The 17,960-nt window shown below is 52.2% G+C and overlaps 1 protein-coding gene across 3 annotated transcripts in view; it reads right to left on the bottom strand.

Annotated features, from left to right (window-relative positions):
* Positions 1-10,302: 10,302 nt before the first annotated feature.
* Positions 10,303-17,960, bottom strand: part of LOC115635170 (fer-1-like protein 4) — a 121,441-nt gene continuing 113,783 nt past the window's right edge. For all 3 annotated transcript variants that reach the window (XM_030533505.1, XM_030533507.1, XM_030533508.1), the window contains 3 exons: positions 16,608-16,891; positions 14,751-14,851; positions 10,303-11,951 (listed from right to left, as the gene is read on the bottom strand). In XM_030533505.1, the coding sequence (XP_030389365.1) occupies positions 11,771-11,951; positions 14,751-14,851; positions 16,608-16,891 (566 nt within the window). In that variant the 3' untranslated portion in view covers positions 10,303-11,770. The remainder of the gene's footprint in view (positions 11,952-14,750; positions 14,852-16,607; positions 16,892-17,960) is intronic.

Below are 17,960 nucleotides of genomic sequence, written 5' to 3'. Positions count from 1 at the left end.
CTGTGGACTTAATGAAAATGGATCTTCTTAGCCTGGGGGGCAACAGGAGCTGGAAACTGACTAGAGGAGAGAAACCTGCTTAGACAGAAACTGTAATGTGCTGAAATGACATTTTAGTCACTGGAAAGCGTGTTTTGGTTTATTATATTTGTAACTCTGCCTGTCTCTTTCATCCTTTCCTATCAGCACTTAAATCTCTGCTTTGTTAATAAACTGATTCTGGTTTTACTACAAAACCATCTCAGCTCAGGGTAGTAACCTGGAGCGTGAGCTCTCAGCTCACCTACCAGGCTGCTGTGCATACTGTCTCTTTGGAGGCAGTGGGGGAGAAGGACTGGACGCTGCAGGGAGATGTCTCTGGGGAGCTCGGGAACTGGGCCCCTTGGCTGTCGCCTACCAGGCAAGGTTGGACTGGCGGAGTCCTGTGGAGTTTGCTGGCAAGGCAGACAGGCTGGTGTGTCAGGGAGCTGACCCAGAGCTTAGCAGCTGCTGAGGCTGAGAGGGGTCACAGGGGGAAGCATCACAATCATGCTTGGGCCTCTGCAGACCAGCATTCCCTGCTCAGCACTGACTCTCCAGCTAGTCTCAGGCCCTTCCCTTAACACACACAATGGCAGAGTTCACAGACAAGCTGGAAGGCCCTGGCTGGCTTCATACAGAAACCTCCGGAAGTGAGGCGGCCCTTCTTTGCTGCCTGCTGCAGCCACAGGGCAGGAAACCACTGACAGCCCTGGCCCATTACTGCCCATGCTGAGCGGCAGGAACCGCTCGTATTAACGAGCACCTGAGACGCACTCAGTGGCTCTGGATCTGTAATTAGGCTGGTGGTTTCAGTTCCCCAGAAGTCTGGCTGAGGGCTTGTCTACACTTACAACACTAGCGCACGTCAGTGTAGCCACTGCTGATGCCAAGGGGAGGCCTTCTCCCATTGATGTGGTTACTCCACCTCCCCGCGAGGCAGTCGCTAGGTAAGGGGAGAAGTTACCTGTTGACAGAGCGCTGTCTGCACCGGAAGTCAGGGTGGTTTAACTGTGTCACTCGGGGCGGGGTGTGGGTGGATTTTTCACACCTGAGCAAAATAGTTCTACTGACCTAACGTCCTAGCAGAGACCAGGCCTCATGGCAATGCCTGGGCAAGCAGAAGGCCATTTCTAACAGCTTCACTTCCCAGCCATCTGCCAGAGGGAGGAGCCTCACCAGCTCTAGCCTGCATGGGCAGCACCCAAACCAGTTGGAATAGGAGAGGCGACCAGCTGTGAGTCCCACCAACAAACCGGAGGATCTGGGCAGGGCAGGAGAATGTGCAGTGAAGCTGTTCTGTGCCAGCAGCTGAAGAGCAAACCCAGCCTAGCTGAACCTGCAGTGAAGCATGAGATTAGATGAGGCTTTTAAAGTCACCGAAAGCGTCCGTCTCTCCAGCAAGGGGGGCCTGGGCCACAGGAGGACATGTTGGGTTTTTGTTGTTTTCAATCCTAATGCTCTGTTGCAACCACTAAATGAACTACACTGGGGTTGTCTATTTGGCGAATTAGCGTGTGGCAAGCTGGTGTGTAACTCTACCATGCTCCAGCCTACCATGCACTAAGGCCACGTCTACACATGGGCACTACAGCAGCACAGCTACACCACTGTAACACGGTACCGCAGCTGCTTCCAACAGCAAGAGAAAGTTACTCACCTTGCAGTAATTGAGGTTCTTCGAGATGTGTGTCCCTGTGGGTGCTCCACTCTAGGTGACGGTGCGTCCCGGCGCTGTCGATTGGAGATTTTCGGTAGCAGTGCCTGGTTGGGGCGCACACACCCAGATGGTATCTCCCGTCAAGTTTTGAATCTTCCTGAGTGTGTGCGCCCCACACCCTCCTCAGTTTGTTCTCTACAGTGGAGCATCATACTAGTACTCCAAAGTAGAGGGGAGGAGGGCGGGGAGTGGAGCACCCACAGGGACACACATCTCGAAGAACCTCAGTTACTGCAAGGTGAGTAACTTTCTCTTCTTCTTCGAGTGCTGTCCCTGTGGGTGCTCCACTCTAGGTGAATGAGTAGCAGTACTCACTATGGTGGTGGGACTTTGGAGATGCAGCAGTGAGTACTGTAGATAGTACTGTATGGTCTACTAAGGTGTCTGCCGTGATGTCTTGCGTGAGAGCATAGCATTTTGCAAACTTGTGTTCAGATGACCCCATAGCCGCTCTGCAGATGTCAGGAATGGGAACATTGTGCAGGAAGGCAACGGATGTCGACATGGATCAAGTGGAATGAGTTCTAATGCCTTCAGGCTGTTGAAGATTTTGCACATGGTAACAGGATCTGATGCAGTCAGAGATCCACTTGGATAGACGTTGTTTAGAGATAGCCGGACCTTTCAGTAATGGAAACAAAGAGTTGTGGGGACTTACGAAATGGTTTGGTCCTGTCTAAATAAAAGGCGATTGCTCGTCTGACATCGAGAGTATGCAGGGTTGCCTCTTGCAGAGCCTTGTGAGGTTTGGGTAGAAAGTAGATAAGTATATAGGTTGGTTGAGGTGGAAGGTCGATACCACCTTAGGAAGAAATTTAGGATGTGGTCTCAAAGTGACTTTGTCTTTGGAGAAGATTGTGTAGGGAGGGTGGGCCATCAGTGTGCTCATTTCACCAATTCTCCCTGCTGATGTTATGGCAACTAAGCAAGCCACCTTCATGGACATATGAAGAGGAGAGGAGGTAGCCAAGGCCTCAAATGGAGGTTTCAGGAGAGCATGAAGAAGAAGGTTAAGATTCCATGCAGCTTCTGTTGGGTAAATTTCAGGGTGGAGATTTTGCAGGCCCATGAGAAAGCGTTTTATGGTGGAGTGGGTAAAGAATGAATATCTGTTTAATAGGTCATGGAAGGTGGTAAGCACCGCCAGGTGCACTTTGATGGAGCTCTGCGAAAGTCCGTCCTGTTTTAGTTTCAGGAGGTAGTCTAGAATGCTCGGGACGGTCACGTTATTGAGTGCTAAGTGATTATGTGAGCACCAGGGGGCGAAACGCTTCCACTTCTGCAGGTAGGTTTTACGAGTGGAGTCTTTCCTACTGTGCAGGAGGAAATATTGGACTTGCTTGGAACAGGCTAGGAAGCAGGCTGTGAGGTGGAGCTTTTGGAGCTGGGGTGAAGAACCCGTCTGTTGTCCTGGGAAACGTGGTCTGGCCTGGTGGGGAGAGCCCGTGGGTGACGGGAGGATATGCAGAGTAGGTAGGGATACCACATCTGTCTTGGCCAAGCTAGGGCAATAAGGATGACCCAGGCCTTGCCATCTGCAATCTTCTAAAGAACTCTGTGTAACAGAGGGATTGGTGGAAGGCATACAGGAGGGAGTTGTTCCATGGGATGAGGAATGCATCTCCTAGGGATGCAGTCCCGCTCTGGAGCAAAACGGAACATTTTCGATTCTAGGTCGCGGCAAAGAGATCTATTGATGAGCTGCCCCAGAGGGAGAAGAGCTGTTGGAGTACTGCGGGGTGCAGTTTCCATTCGCGTTGTGTCAGGAAGTGCCTGCCGAGTGCCTCAGCATTAGTGTTGTGGCAGCCTGGTAGGTAGGAAGTGATGATTTGTATTCGATGTTGTATGCACCAATTCCATAGTTGAATGGCTTCCATGGAAAGGGAATGTGATCTGGCTCCCTCTTCTCTGTTTATGTAGTACATGCATGCTATGTTGTCTTTTAAGGCCCAAAGAGATTTGTTCTTTCTGAGGGGAAGAAAGTGAAGGCATGCTCGCCTCACTGCTCTGAGCTCTAAGAAATTTATGTGTAGGTGCGTCTCTGATGTGGACCACCGGCCTTGTGCCCTGTGCCAACCAATTGGGGAAGCGTCTGTGGTGAGCATGAGTGTTGGGGAACATTGCTGGAAGGAAACCCCTGTGCAGAGGTTTTCTGGACTTATTTATCAATGCTGGGAAGCTATAACATTGGGAGGAGGAGTTAGCAGCATCCCTAAGGTGTGTCTGTTGGGTTTGAAATTGGAATTGAGCCAGCCCTGGAAACATCTCATGTGTAGCCTGGCGTGGTGAACCACGAAGGCAGTGGCTGCCATGTGACCAAGGAGCTGTAGGCAAAGTCTTGCTTGTGTCCTGGGACGAATAGAGAGCGTGCGTTTGAGCTGCATGATAGTGAGGAATCTGTGATATGGGAGCGAGGCCCTGCTCTGGATTGAGTTGAGAAGAGCTCTGATGAACTCGATCTGTTATTTAGGTGCCAGAGTGGATTTTCGGATGTTTATTTGGAGGCCTAGCCTGTGAAAGAGGGAGATGGCAAAACGAGTAGCTTGAAGTGTCTCGCCATAGCAGTTGCCCTTGATAAGGCAATTATCCAGATATGGGAACAGCGTGACCCCGTGTTTGCAGAGGTGAGCGATGACCATGGCTAGAGTCTTGGAAAAAAACTCTCGGTGCTGTGGTGGGTCTGAAAGGAAGAACTCTGTATTGAAAATGGTCATGACTGATTGTGAATCGTAGGAAGCGTCTGTGAGCTGGATGAATTGATATATGAAAGTAAGCATGCTATAGGTCGAGGGCTTTGAACCAGTCCCCTTGATCCAGTGCAGGTATTATTGTGCCCAGTGTGACCATCTTGAATCTTTGTATCCTCACGAATTTGTTCAGTCGGCGTAGATCTAGTATAGGCCTCCATCCTCCAGTCTTTTTCTGAGTTAGAAAGTAATGGGAGTAGAAACCTGTCCCTTGATTTTGCGTCAGCACAGGTTCCACTGCACCTAGTTGTAGAAGATGCACCACTTCTGTGCGAAGTAAGTGGTCGTGAGAAGGGTCCCTGAAGAGGGAAGGGGAAAGGTAGGAGGGTAGGAGAAAGTTTGTCCTTATCAAAAGGGAGATCCTCCACTTTGGTCTGCAGTTCTCTGGGGATGCCAGATACAGAGAGCCATGAGGATCTGCGCATAACCACAGCAGTTGCAGTTGTACAGGCTGCTGTGTCTGCCATGTCTAGAGATGCCTGTAGGACTATTCTGGAAATCAGTTGGCTCTCAGTCAGGATTGATTTGAAGTCTGCTCTCATATCCTCTGGAATGTAGGAGGCAAATTCAAAAGTTTAGTGTAATTACCAAAGTCGTAACTGGCGAGGGGAGCAGAATAGTTTGCAATTCTGAATTGTAGTGTGGAGGACATATAAACCTTGCGACTGAAGACGTCAAAGCATGTAAGGTCCTTGTCTTGCGGGGTGGGTCGATATTGTGATTGTTTCATAGTCTGTGCAACTGCATCCATGACAAGGCAGTTCGGTGGTGGATGAAAAAATAGGAAGTCAGCATCCTTAGCAGGGACATAGTATCTAGGTTCGGCCTTTTTGCAAGTTGGTACTAAAGACGCTGGGGTTTGCCAGAGAGCGTCAGCCAGCTCCAGGAGTGCTTCGTTTATAGGAAGCGTGATTTTTGAGGGTGCAGACGGTTGAAGGATTCTGAGGAGTCTGTGTTGCATCTCCTGGCCCTCTTGAAAGGGGTTTATCTTGACTGAGTGTCACCCTCCTGAAAAGTTCTTGAAATTGTTTACAGGCGTCCACGGCTCATGGAGGTGGAGGGAGGACGGCTCCTTCCAGAGCTAATGGAGAGTTAAGGATATGGCGTAACTTGCATACTCAGGAGTGGGTTCAGGCACATTAGAAGTGGACAGAGCAGGAGATTGATGCACAGAAGGAGGATGACTAGTAGGAGGATGTTGCCAAGGGTACCACTGAAGCCAAGGCATAGGGTAGGAGAACCCAGGTGTCGCCCATGGGGAGGCGAAGTAGGGAAGCTGAAGTTGGTGGCCTTGAGCTATGACCTGAGGTGGTAGAGGTGCCTGTGGAGGAGAAGCAGGAGGGGAGAACTCCACTTGTTGCTGTAAATCAAGTTCACCATCAGTGAAAGCCAGTTCAGGTGGAGAGAGCGACGGTTCAAAAAATGAGCCCTGTGTACGTAGGAGCGGAGAGTGAGGCTCAGGTGGCACTGAAAGGTCACATTGAGTGAGAAAGTGTTGCTCTGGCTCCCTGGGCTGAGCTGAACCTGCTCTCTGCTCTAGCTCATTAGCAGGAGAAAGTGCAAGTGACAGTAGTGCTGCAGACTGCTTGGAGGTGCCCTGCAGGGTGTCTGCTACTGGTGCCTGGGCGGAAGACAGTCTCGGTGCCAACGTTCTTCTCCCTGCAGGGGAGGATTGCGCTGGTGGCATCATGTCCGTTTTTGGTGCTGAGGAGCATTGCGCTGCCGGCACCACAGCTGTTTTTGGTGATGAGGAGAGGCGCGCTGCAGGCACCATGGCTGTTTGCGATGCCGAGGAAAAGTGTGCTGCCGGCACCGGGCCGTTTTTGGTGACGAGGAGAGGCACGCTGCTGGCACCGCAGCCATTTGCGGTGCCCAGTAGGCGCACGGTGCCGGCACCGTGGCCGTTTGCGGTGCCCAGGAGGCATGCGCTGCTGGCACTGCGGCCATTTGCCGTGCTGAGGGGCAGCGCGCTGCCGGCACCGTGGCCGTTTCCTGTGCCCAGGAGGAGCACGCTGCCGGCACCGCAGCCGTTTGCAGTGCCGAGGGGACCGGAGCCACAAGGATCTTCCTGACACGGGAGGTCGGGTCCCTGCCTCTGCACTGTGTCAGAGCTGCGGCTGAGGCATTAGAAAAGCTGAGGCGCCTGCCTTTGGTGCTGTCAGCACAGAGGGTAGGGATCTCGCAGGAGACCCCCTACTCTTCTTAAAGTCTCTCTTGTGAGACTGTTCTGCTTCTTGCCTCCACTCCAGGGAGGGTGAAGCAACGCTGCCCACTGGTTCTGATCTGTCTTGGGCACGTGTGGGAGTGGGTTTGACCTTTCCCATCTCTGAAAGCGGCTGTAAGGATTTTTCTATCAGCAGCATTTTGAGCCGCGGATCCCTGTCGCGACGAGCTCTTGACTTGAGGCTCGCGCAAAGGAGGCACTTCACAGGGATGTGGGTGTCCCTGAGGCACTTCACACAGTGTGAGTGCCCATCTGTCCGTGGCATGGATTCCCGACAGGAAATACGCCTTTTGAATCCTGAAGCTCCTGGCATTATGAATTAGAGATGGCCGAGGAGAGTGTCTCAGCGGGAGACAAGCCTGAGGGATTTTTTTTCCAAACTAAGGAACTAACTATGTAACTACACTAAAGGAAGGGAAACAACTGGGATGTAACTAATAATTATTTCTATGTTCTTTGTTACTGTTTCCTATAGAGACCACGGAAGAGAAGGTAGCACTGCCCCGAGTCCCGTCTTCAGCCGAGGACGGTTGAGAAGGAACTGAGGAGGGTGTGGGGTGCACGCACTCAGGAAGATCCCAAACTTGGCAGGAGATACCATCTGGGCGTGTGCGCCCCAACCAGGCACTGCTACCGAAAATCTCCGATCGACAGCGCCGGAACGCACCGTCACCTAGAGTGGAGCACCCACAGGGACAGCACTCGAAGAAGAACCAAAGGGGCTTCCCCAGGTGTGTAGGTACTCCACCTTCCCAAGCAGTGGTAGCTGATGGAAGAATTTCCCATCAACCTGGCCACGTTAATAGCAGGGTTTAGGCTGGTAGAGCAACATTGCTCAGGGCATGCACTGTCACTATGCTGCTCTAAAGTTTCAGTGTAGACCAGGCCTGTCTGTATGGCCCCTGTTGTTGTGCACTAGGAAGTGTAGTGCTGCTGCACACTGGGGGGGTGCAGCACTGCTGTGCACTAGGAGGTGTAGCACACTGCTATGCACTATAAGGGGTAGTGCTGCTGTGCACGAGGAGATGTAGCGCTGCAGTGCACTAGTGGGGTGTAGCACACTGCTGTGCACTAGGAGGTATAGCACTGCAGTGCACTAGGAGGTGTAGCACACTGCTATGCACTAGAAGGGTTAGAGCTGCTGTGCACTAGTGGGGTGTAGCACACTGCTGTGCGCTAGGAGGTGTAGTGCTGCTGTGCACTAGTGGAGTGTAGCACACTGCTGTGCATTAGAAGAGGTAGAGCCGCTGTGCACTAGAGGGGTGTAACACACTGCTGTGCACTAGGAGGTGTAGCACTGCTGTGCACTAGAGGGGTATAATACACTGCTGTGCACTAGGAGGTGTAGCACTGCTGTGCACTAGTGGGGTGTAGCACACTGCTCTGCACTAGGAGGTGTAGCGCTGCTGTGCACTAGTGGGATGTAGCACACTGCTGTGCACTAGGACGTGTAGCGCTGCTGTGCACTACTGGGATGTAGCACACTGCTGTGCACTAGGAGGTGTAGCACTGCTGTGCACTAGTGGGCTGTAGCGTGCTGTGCACTAGGAGGTGTAGCACGCTGCTGTTTCAAACAGATGCAGATCAAAGCACACGGGAACATTGAGGCTACATCTATCCTTAGAGCCGGGGTGTGACTCCCAGCTTGCACAGACATACTTGCACTGGCTCTCATCAAGCTAAAACCAGCAGTGTAGCCATAGTATCACAGGCAGCAGCGAGGGCAGCATGGGCCAGTCACTCCAAGTGCAAACCCACCTGGACCCCATGGGCACGTACATGGCACTGCTAGCCCGTACTGCCACTAGCTGCTGCCAGGGCTCGCCAGATACACTATCTGTAGTGCACTCGTGCGTATGTCTGCACAAGCTGAGCGCTTTCAGTGCACAGCAGCAGGGGCCTCCTGGACAGCGCGTGTGCAGCACGCTGGAGCACTGGCAGTTTACACCGCAGCTTGCCGCACAATGAGGGTGTGTCTATCCTTAAAATGCTGCAGCTGCGCTGCTGGAGTTCCTCAGTGAAGAGGCTGAGATGAGGGCTTCTCCCACCAGTGAAGGTTCTCCCCTCCCCCAGCCAGGGAGAATTCGCCTGTCAACCTACTGCTGTCTACACCTGCGTTGCTCAGGGGGGTGGATTTTTCATACCCAAGCCGTGCAGGTAAACTGCCCGAATGTCCTCCTGTGGCCCAGGCCCCCCTCGCCAGAGAGACGGGCCCTTTCATTTAAGGCACACTTCCAGCACTGGCCACAGGCTTCCAAAGGGAGGAAATGCTGGTGCCCAAACCCAGCAGGCCTGCCAGGTGAGCAGTGTAGGGTAGCCAGGTCCTGCCCTGAGAGGGGGAGAATTGTGAATCGCACCTGAGCCAGGTAAGGCCAAGAGGTGGGCACCCAGAGCCCCGAAAGGGACTAGAGCCCACAGCTAGCCCCAGAAAGACACCAGCATCCTTTGTCCAACTAGTGCCATACGGAGATGAGCCGGGGAGACTGATACTGGGGAGCAGGTCTACACACAACTTGTGTCTGCAGCACATCTCTGGCTATGAGTAACCATCCATTTGTGCTGCTATTGTACAGCTGGTGGGTGTGACGAGCCCACCTCCGCTCTTCTATCACTTTACAATTAATCATCACGGAGCGCTAAGGACACGATTTCATCATGGAGGTCACAGATTCAGTGACTTTAAAAGACTTCTGTGACTTCTCTGCCTTCAACTTCAGCTGTGCACACTGGGGCGGCAGGGCTCTGGCTTCACCTCTCCTCCCTGGGGCGGCGGGGCTCTGGCTTCACCCCTGCCCCCACCCAGGGCGGCGGTGGGACTCTGGCTTCACCCCTCCCCCCAGGGCAGCAGGGCTCTGGCTTCACCCCTCCCCCTGGGGCGGCAGGGCGCTGGCTTCACCCCCCACACCCAGGGCGGTGGTGGGACTCTGGCTTCACCCCTCCCCCCTGGAGCGGCGGGGCTCTGGCTTCATCCCTCCCCCCTGGAGCGGTGGGGCTCTGGCTTTACCCCTCCTCCACCCCCGGAGCACTGGGGCTCTGGCTTCATCCCCCCGGAGCACTGGGGCTCTGGCTTCATCCCCCTGGGGCAGTGGGGCTCTGGCTTCACCTCTCTCCCCTATAGTGGTGGGGCTCTGGCTTCATCCCCCTGGACAGTGGAGCTTGGGCTGTCAGCCACCCGGGGTGGGAGTCTCCGTCTGTCAGCCCCCCCGGGGTGGGAGTCTCTGTCTGTCAGCCCCCCCGGGGTGGGGGACTCTGTCTGTCAGCTCCCTGGCAGCGAGGCTCAGCTTTCAGCGCCCTGGTGACAAGGCTGCCCTGGGGGGCAGGGCTGGTGTTTCAGTGCCAGCCCCAGAGCAGGGGCACTCAGGCTGTCAGCCCCATCTCGCCCTTGGGCTTCAGCTTCAGCCTAACCCTCCTCCACCCAAACCCTGAATTTGTATGTCTTTACCATGACTATTCAATGAATTTTGCTTAATTTTACCATGACAAAAGCTTATCCCCACTGACTTGTATCAGTAAAATCAATACCCAGAGCACAAAGAATGCAGCAGAGGTGGAAGCTGCTCTGAGGATATTTCTTGACAGTTGATTTACCTCAGTCTGGTGCCACTTTGCACTGTTCATATAAATAACCTCCATATAAATATCTACAAATCTGGTGCAAAACACAACAAGACAAGAGTGACTGTTAATCATCCCGATCAGTTAGTAGGAGAGAGAAGGAGCCCTGGGCTGGAGTCTGAACCAGACAAACAAGTGGCCCTTACATTCTCCAGGGATCTCTCCACTACAGACGTGCTAGAGGCACAGCTGCACTGCGTTCCTGCAGTGTAGACACTTACTACAGCAACGCAAGAGGGGATTGTTAGTTAACCTGCCCTGTCGGGCGGCGGCAGCAGGGTCAATGGGAGAATTCTTGTATCTACAGTAGGGAACCCAAATAGCGCCCAGGGTGTGACGTTTTCATAGCCCTGAGCAATGTAGCTAGGCTGAGCTATGTTTGGGTGCACACTAGGCCTCTGAAAGCTGCTGGGAAAGCTCAGCAAATGCTGAGTGGAGAGAAGCAGCAAGTAATGGGTCAGATCCTTTGGGGTTTTCTAGCCCAGAGGGAGTAAAGGTCTAACACAAGGACTACGTGGGAAGACGTGTGTTTAACAGCAGTGTGGAGGGTGGGCGGGGGAGGGGGCCACGCCTGGCTGGGAATCCCCAGCTCACAAGTGGGCTCAGATTTGCCTGTCCCTCACCCCTACCCAAGTCATGGAGAGGGTCACACACAGTTTGGCTCCTTCATTCCTTCCCCCCTCTCTTTGCTGGCCTGCTGCAGCACCTCTCTAGCGTCTCTACTTGTCACTCTGCTGGTCCCAGCTCTGCCCCTGAGGCCTGGTCTACACTTGACCGCCAGGCTGACATGGCTACATCAGTGAGAGCTGTGAAAAAACACCCCCTGACTGACCCAGCTCTAACCTAACCCCCAGGGTCAGCACAGCTGTCGGTCCTAAGGCAATGGCAAAACCCCTTTCGCTGGGACAGGTTGCGTCTGTACAGCCTTGGCACTGTAGTCTCCATAGTGCAGACGTGCCCCGACTCTCTGACCTGTACAAAGGGGACAGGAACACGTCGCCACCTTGTAAAGTACACTAAGTTCTCCAGGTGAAAAGCCTCCGCGTTATTATGCTGAAGCCATGCAGAGAAAGCAGCAGTGCTGCTCCCACGGCTCTCAGAGAGGCTCCTCTGCTTAGCTCAAGGGAGAGAGGGACAGAGCTGATGTTTGTTGCAAATCTCCCCACAGCCAACCTCAGTTGGGACAGAGTCCTCCCAACTAACGAAAACCAAACAATTTACCCAAATCATTATCGGTCTGCTCCACAGCGTATCACAAGTTCTAAGCATGAAATACAACTACCCAGAGAGGGCAGCATCTCCACTCCTCTTCCTCCTGATGCAGCATTTACAAAGAGTCCCAGGACCTTCAGTCACTGGCAAACTGCCCTTAAAAACTTCGGTATAAAGTGTCAATTTCTGGAGCAACAACCACGGTCCTCTGGGGAGCCCAGTCTCTGACCGCACTTATCCATTGATGATCTTCTCACTAATGTACCCAGGCATTGTGTAGAGTAAAAGGACCAGGAAGATGGTCACCACAGCAATAATGACCAAAGCAATGATGTACTTCTTGTACCGCTTCCAGATAAAAAAGATGAAGGTTTTCATGGGATTCACAAACCAGTTGAAGGATGTTTTTGGACGGCTAGAACGGAGAAAGGAAAAGGCTGTTGAGCTCAGACAAAGCAAAGCAAAGCTCCACCCAGTCCAATTCAGTGCCCTGGAAATCTACAACATACTGTAGGTGCTGCTACTCATGGGCTGCGAATAACCAGGTACCAGATCAGTGGAGATCAGTCTGAATCCCTGAGCCCCCAAACTCAAACTGATGCCTGTGCCCACAATGTCTTCCTTCAAAACAGGACCCCATTCCCTGCATTCATTTCACTGCCAGCACAATCTGGAGGCTTCGTAGGATTCTTGCCCAGACATTAGACCAGGGCAGTCAATAGGCAGACTGCGGGTCAAATCCGGACTGCCAGACACTTTTGAACAGACCACGAAATCTTTGTATTTTCTTATTATCATTGTTGTTATTTTTGTATTATTTTCTCTGGAGCCTGGACCCTGCACTAGACCAGGGTTCTGCAAGGCACTCACACTGCAGCTGATAAATAGCCTCTCCCAGGGCAGGAGGGACTTTTCATCCCCCCCCTCCCCTTTCATCTTCCGATGCATGCAGAGCACACACCTGCAGGCCATGGGAAACATCTGGCAGGGCCTGCAGAGTGCTGGAGGATGACTGCACTAGCAACTGACTAAGGCCTAGGCTGTTCTCCATTTTTGCACCAATGTAACTAGCTCACTAAAACCAATGTAGTTACACCAGTGCACCCTCCTAGTGCAGGCACAACTACAGTGATACACAAGCCCTGTCGCTTGTTTCAGTAAATATCTCAGAACAGCTCTGCCCAGGGACTCCACCTGGAGCCTCAGCCGGGATTGCTCGGTGCCAGGGACTCAGCCCACAGGCTCAGTGGAGATGGCTTCACCGCAGGGACTCCGTCTACAGCCTGAGCCCCGGCGTCCCCAGCAGCTCAGTGTCTCTGGATTCTGATCTTGGTTCCATGAAGCCTGAAAGCTCCTCCCTTTTCTCTCAGCGCCTGTGCGCGGGTGACCCAAGCTGGGAGCAGGCCTGGTACCAGCCCCCAGCCTACATTCCAATGCCTCTCTGCCTGGCATGTGTTCCTGGCACAAGTCAGCAGGGCCTGCTGAAACCCATCCTTGAATACTTAAGGAGCTGACTGACGAGATCTCTGAGCCATTAGTGATTCTCTTCAAAAAGTCATGGAAGACAGAAGAGATTCCAGAGGTCTGGAGGAGGGTAAATATAGTGCCCATCTATTAAAAAGGGGAATATGGGCAACCCAGGGAATTACAGACCCGTCAGCTTAACTTCTGTACCCGGAAAGATAACGGAGCAAATAATTAAGCAAGCAATTAGTGAACACCTAGAAGATAAGGTGATAAGTAACAGTATGGATTTGTCAAGAACAAATCATGTCAAACCAACCTGACAGCTTTCTTTGACAGGGTAACAAGCTTTGAGGATGGGGGGGAAGTGGTAGATGTGGTATATCTTGAGTTTAGTAAGGTTTTTGATACTGTCTTGTGTGACCGTCTCATAAACAAATTAGGGAAATGTAACCTAGCTGGAGCTACTATAAGATGGGGGCAAAACTGGTTGAAAAACTATTCCCAGAGAGTATCAGAGGGGTAGCCGTGTTAGTCTGGATCTGTAAAAGCAGCAAAGAGTCCTGTGGCACCTTATAGACTAACAGACGTTTTGGAGCATGAGCTTTCGTGGGTGAATACCCACTTCGTCAGATGCATCTGACAAAGTGGGTATTCACCCACGAAAGCTCATGCTCTAAAACGTTTGTTAGTCTATAAGGTGCCACAGGACTCTTTGCTGTTGTTCCCAGAGAGTAGTTAGCAGTGGTTCACAATCATGCATGGGCCTAACGTGTGGGGTCCCGCAGGGATCAGTTCTGGGTCTGGTTCTGTTCAATATCTTCATCAATGATTTAGATAATGGCATAGAGAGTACACTTATAAAGTTTAAAGATGATACCAAGTTTGGAGGGGTTGCAAGTGCTTTGGAGGATAGGATTATATAATTCAAAATGATCTGGACAAACTGGAGAAATGCTCTGAAGTAAATAGAATGAAGTTCAATAGGACAAATGCAAAGTACTTCACGTAGGAAGGAACAATCAGTTGCACACACACAAAATGGGAAATGACTGCCTAGGAAGGAGTGCTGAAGAAAGGGATCTGGGGGTCATAGTGCTCACAAGCTAAATATAAATCAACAGTGTAACAATGTTGCAAAAGAAGCAAACATCATTCTGGGATGTATTAGCAGGAGTGTTGTAAGCGAGATACGAGAAGTAATTCTTCCACTCTACTCCGTGCTGATTAGGCCTTAACTGGAGTATTATGTCCAGTTCTGGGTGCCACATTTCAGGAAAGATGGGAACAAATTGGAGAAAGTCCAGAGGAGAGCAAAAAAAATGATTAAAGGTCTAGAAAACATGACCTATGAGGGAAGTTTGAAATAATTGGGTTTGTTTAGTCTGGAGAAGAGAATACTGAGGGGGACATGATAACAGTTTTCTCATACATAAACCATTGTTACAAGGAGGAAGGAGAAAAATTGTTCTTCTTAACCTCTAAGAACAGGACAAGAAGCAATAGTCTTAAATTGCAGCAAGGGAGTGTTAGGTTGGACATTAGGAAAAACTTCCGAACTGTCAGGGTGGTTAAGCACTGGAATAAGTTGCCCAGGGAGGTGGTGGAATCTCCATCATTGGAGATGTTTAAGAGCAGGTTAGACAAACATCTGACAGGGACGGTCTAGTCCTGCCATGAGTGCAGGGGACTGGACTTGACGACCTCTCGAGGTCCCTTCTAATTCTGTGATTCTATGATTGATACTCACTTGGGCTTCTCCAGGGGTTCAGGCTCTTTTCGGCCCAGACCAACAGGGTTCTTCTCGGCCTCCTCCACAGTCAGTAGCTGGAACTCAGCTTCCACTTTGCCCTGCAGAGAAACACACTTGAGACACACTGGTGTCTTCAGGACAAGTCAGACTGATACTGTCTCGTCTAGAGACGCAGGGCCAGGTTTTTGATGGTTGCTCAGTGGGAGTCAGGCACCAAACCTGCTCAGGCGCTTTGAAAATCCCTCCAGATGCCTATCTGCATCTATAGGCACCTAAAAACCTTTGAAAATCTGCCTCTCGGGGCCTTTCTGGCCTCTGTGTCCCAGTCCCCCGCACGGAGTGGCCTCCAGAGCCTCTCACAGCTCCCGACACTCGCCTCTCGCCAGCGCCACCAGGAGCAAGTCTAGGCACCATCCAGACACACCTGTGTCCCCAGAGCCCTGGCAGGCTGCCTGCCCATGCAGCCACCTCCTCGAGACTCATCTCCTAGAGCAGGAGCTGCCCAGCACAGGGCTCTGCGCACTGTGCCTGTCATGGGGGGTCAGCATGTCGAGCGGCACTGCCCTGTTTGTCCAGTGATACCCCCATCACAGTGCCGTTCCTGGTACTTTAGACATATCCTCCTGAGCACGGATGCTACAGGACCGGTGAAGTCCACTCGAGACAAGTGCTCGGCACAATGACTGCCCTCTCCAGAGATCAGGCACAAAAGGCCTCCCCCTTCCACTTGTCCAGTGAGAGAAGCCAGAGGCATTGTCCCAGCAGCCCACCGGGAGTGAACACTACCTTCCTCCTGGCACAATGAACCCAGCCTGCATTCCACTGTGGGGCCGTGTCCCACTGGGACATCACTAGGTGTTGCTGCATGGAGCTGTGAGCATGGCATGGCTTCCTCAGCTGCTAGCACCTGGTTGGTTTGTGCAGCGAAGGGGGAACCTGGTGCAGGCATATCAGCAGCACGCCAGGCTACAGCCCCCTCCCCCTCCCTTTACTGAGATCCTGGCCGCACCTCTCCCCACACACCTGTTGATTTTCACATGCCCTGTCCACGGCCCCTCAGAGCCCCAGGACCTCCTGGCCACCCTCTTCCCAGCTGGGAAACTCCAACTAGCCATTGCCAAGGTCAGGGGACATTTCAGCTCCTAGCCCCACATCTCCAGCTACCAAATATTCCTACCCTTGGGGGGAGAGTTCTCACTCAAACCACAGGAGTCCTCTCAGGGCCTTCAGGGGAAATGCTTGCCAAGTCTAGGATCCCATCTCACTGCTATGGCTGATTCAGTAACTGCCAGTGGCAGACTCTGTCTGAGTCCCAGGGGAACCTTGGGGCAGCCAACCCCACGCCCTCTCTTGTGCTTGTTGACAGGAATCACAGACCAGGCAGAAACATCTGCAAGATCCAGGCAGCTGGAGCTCAGTGGGGAGCCAGGTCTGACTTCTTGCTAGCCCAGGCAGGAAGCTGGAACCAGCCGGGAGAGGAGGCTGCCCTGTGCCCAGGAACAGGGGACTCAGAGAAGCAGCAGCCCTCCCACCAATGACAATGCCTATACATCAGCCCTCCTCCTCTTGCCTGCATGGCAGGGAAAATCTCCCATAGATACTTCTGCCCCCAGAAAACCGCTCAGCTAAGCAAACAAGCTCTGAAGAGCGCTGAGCTGGAGGCTGAGAGCACCGAGCTATGATGCTCTCTGCCATACCCACGGGTCCTGGGACACACAGCCCCACGCCCACTACAAAACTTTTGCAGTTAGCCAGTGCCCAGCTGCAGGCCTCATGCTCCACAGAGCTCAGGCAGGCCAGCACTGAGCATTGCCTCACAGTACAAGGGCTCTGCCCGTCTCTCTTGCTGCTTACCGTCAGGATGTACTTGTTCCCACTGGGGTCTGTGAACTCAATGTCTTCCGGCTTAATCGATGACCTCTTCTTCTTCTTCTTCTTCTTCTTCTCCTTGGCCTCTCGCTCCTCTCGCTCCTCATCTTCCTGGTCTTTCAGTTTGATGAAGGGCCACCAGCCCCTCATCCGCTTGTTCCGGAAGATGGAGAAGCGGGGAGTGGCCTTTTCCTTGGCCATCTTAATGGTGCACTGCTCAGAGCTCTTGGCTGCCCTCACCATGTCGTTCAGCTTCAGTTCAATGGATCCTTCAAAGACAGGCAGGAAGTGAGGACCTCAGGGATCGATCATTAATGTAAATGCAAGTAACACATTAGGGCCAGCATCAACATGCTGCTTGGCCTGCACCCATCCCAGTCCCCAGAGAATCAGTCACATTCCCACCACAGGCAGTGATTTCTGTTTGTAGCTCTCAAAGGAAAGGTCCATCAACAGTGTTATCCTCACTTTAGGAATGGGGAAAGTGAGGGTCGGAGTGAGAGGAAGTGACTGGCCTCACATGCTGAGTTGGTGGCACAGCCTGGAACAGAAACCAGATCTCCTGAATTCCACTCTTCCGGCCAAGCCATTTAACCACTCTGTTTCCTATACAGAGTCACCCCTGAGCAGTGCCACATTATGCCTCTCATCAGTACCTGTAGGTCTAAATCTACCCTCTTCTCATGCCCCAGCTTGTCCCTCATGTTCAGGACAGAATGATAAAATCTTGACACTGGGGTGGGAGAACTAACATTTTGTTCAGGCTACAGCCAGGACGCCAGCACCATCACCAGCTCCCTCCGGTTCTATCTCCCTCGTTTTGTGTTTTTGTCACAAATGTAAGCAGCTCATGTCCCAGAAATACCACGATGTTCTGGGTCTAATGATCTCTTCTTGCCATCAGTAGATGGCACTGCTGAGCAGGTTTGCGTTATATGCCTTTCCGTGCCAGTGAAGCTTTTTGAACTGATTGGCAATGGGTTAATTAATAAAAGGAGCTTTTGTCAGGGTTAAAGGTGTTACCTAGAGCTGGACGAAATGCAGGATTTCCAGCTCACAGGAAATTTCATTTTTAAAAATTTGTTCCAAATCATAACGAAGCTAAATTTTTAGAAATTTCCTGAAAACCAGAAATCCTGAATAAAAACTGTTTCAGAAACATTGGCGCATGCTGTTTCCCACACAAAACCAGCTCCCGGGACTCCGGAGAGCAGCTGAGTAAAACTGACATTCTTAAAGAGACATGGTGGGGGAGGGAATATCTTTTATCGGACCAGCTTCTGCTGGTGAAAGACACAAGCTAGTCTCTCCGATATCCTGGGACCAACATTGCTACAG

The sequence above is a fragment of the Gopherus evgoodei genome, chromosome 14, assembly GCF_007399415.2.
Source record: "Gopherus evgoodei ecotype Sinaloan lineage chromosome 14, rGopEvg1_v1.p, whole genome shotgun sequence".
NCBI lineage: Eukaryota > Metazoa > Chordata > Testudines > Testudinidae > Gopherus > Gopherus evgoodei.
The sequence above is the reverse complement of the archived record's forward strand: the minus strand, read 5'-3'. Positions and strand labels throughout refer to the sequence as shown.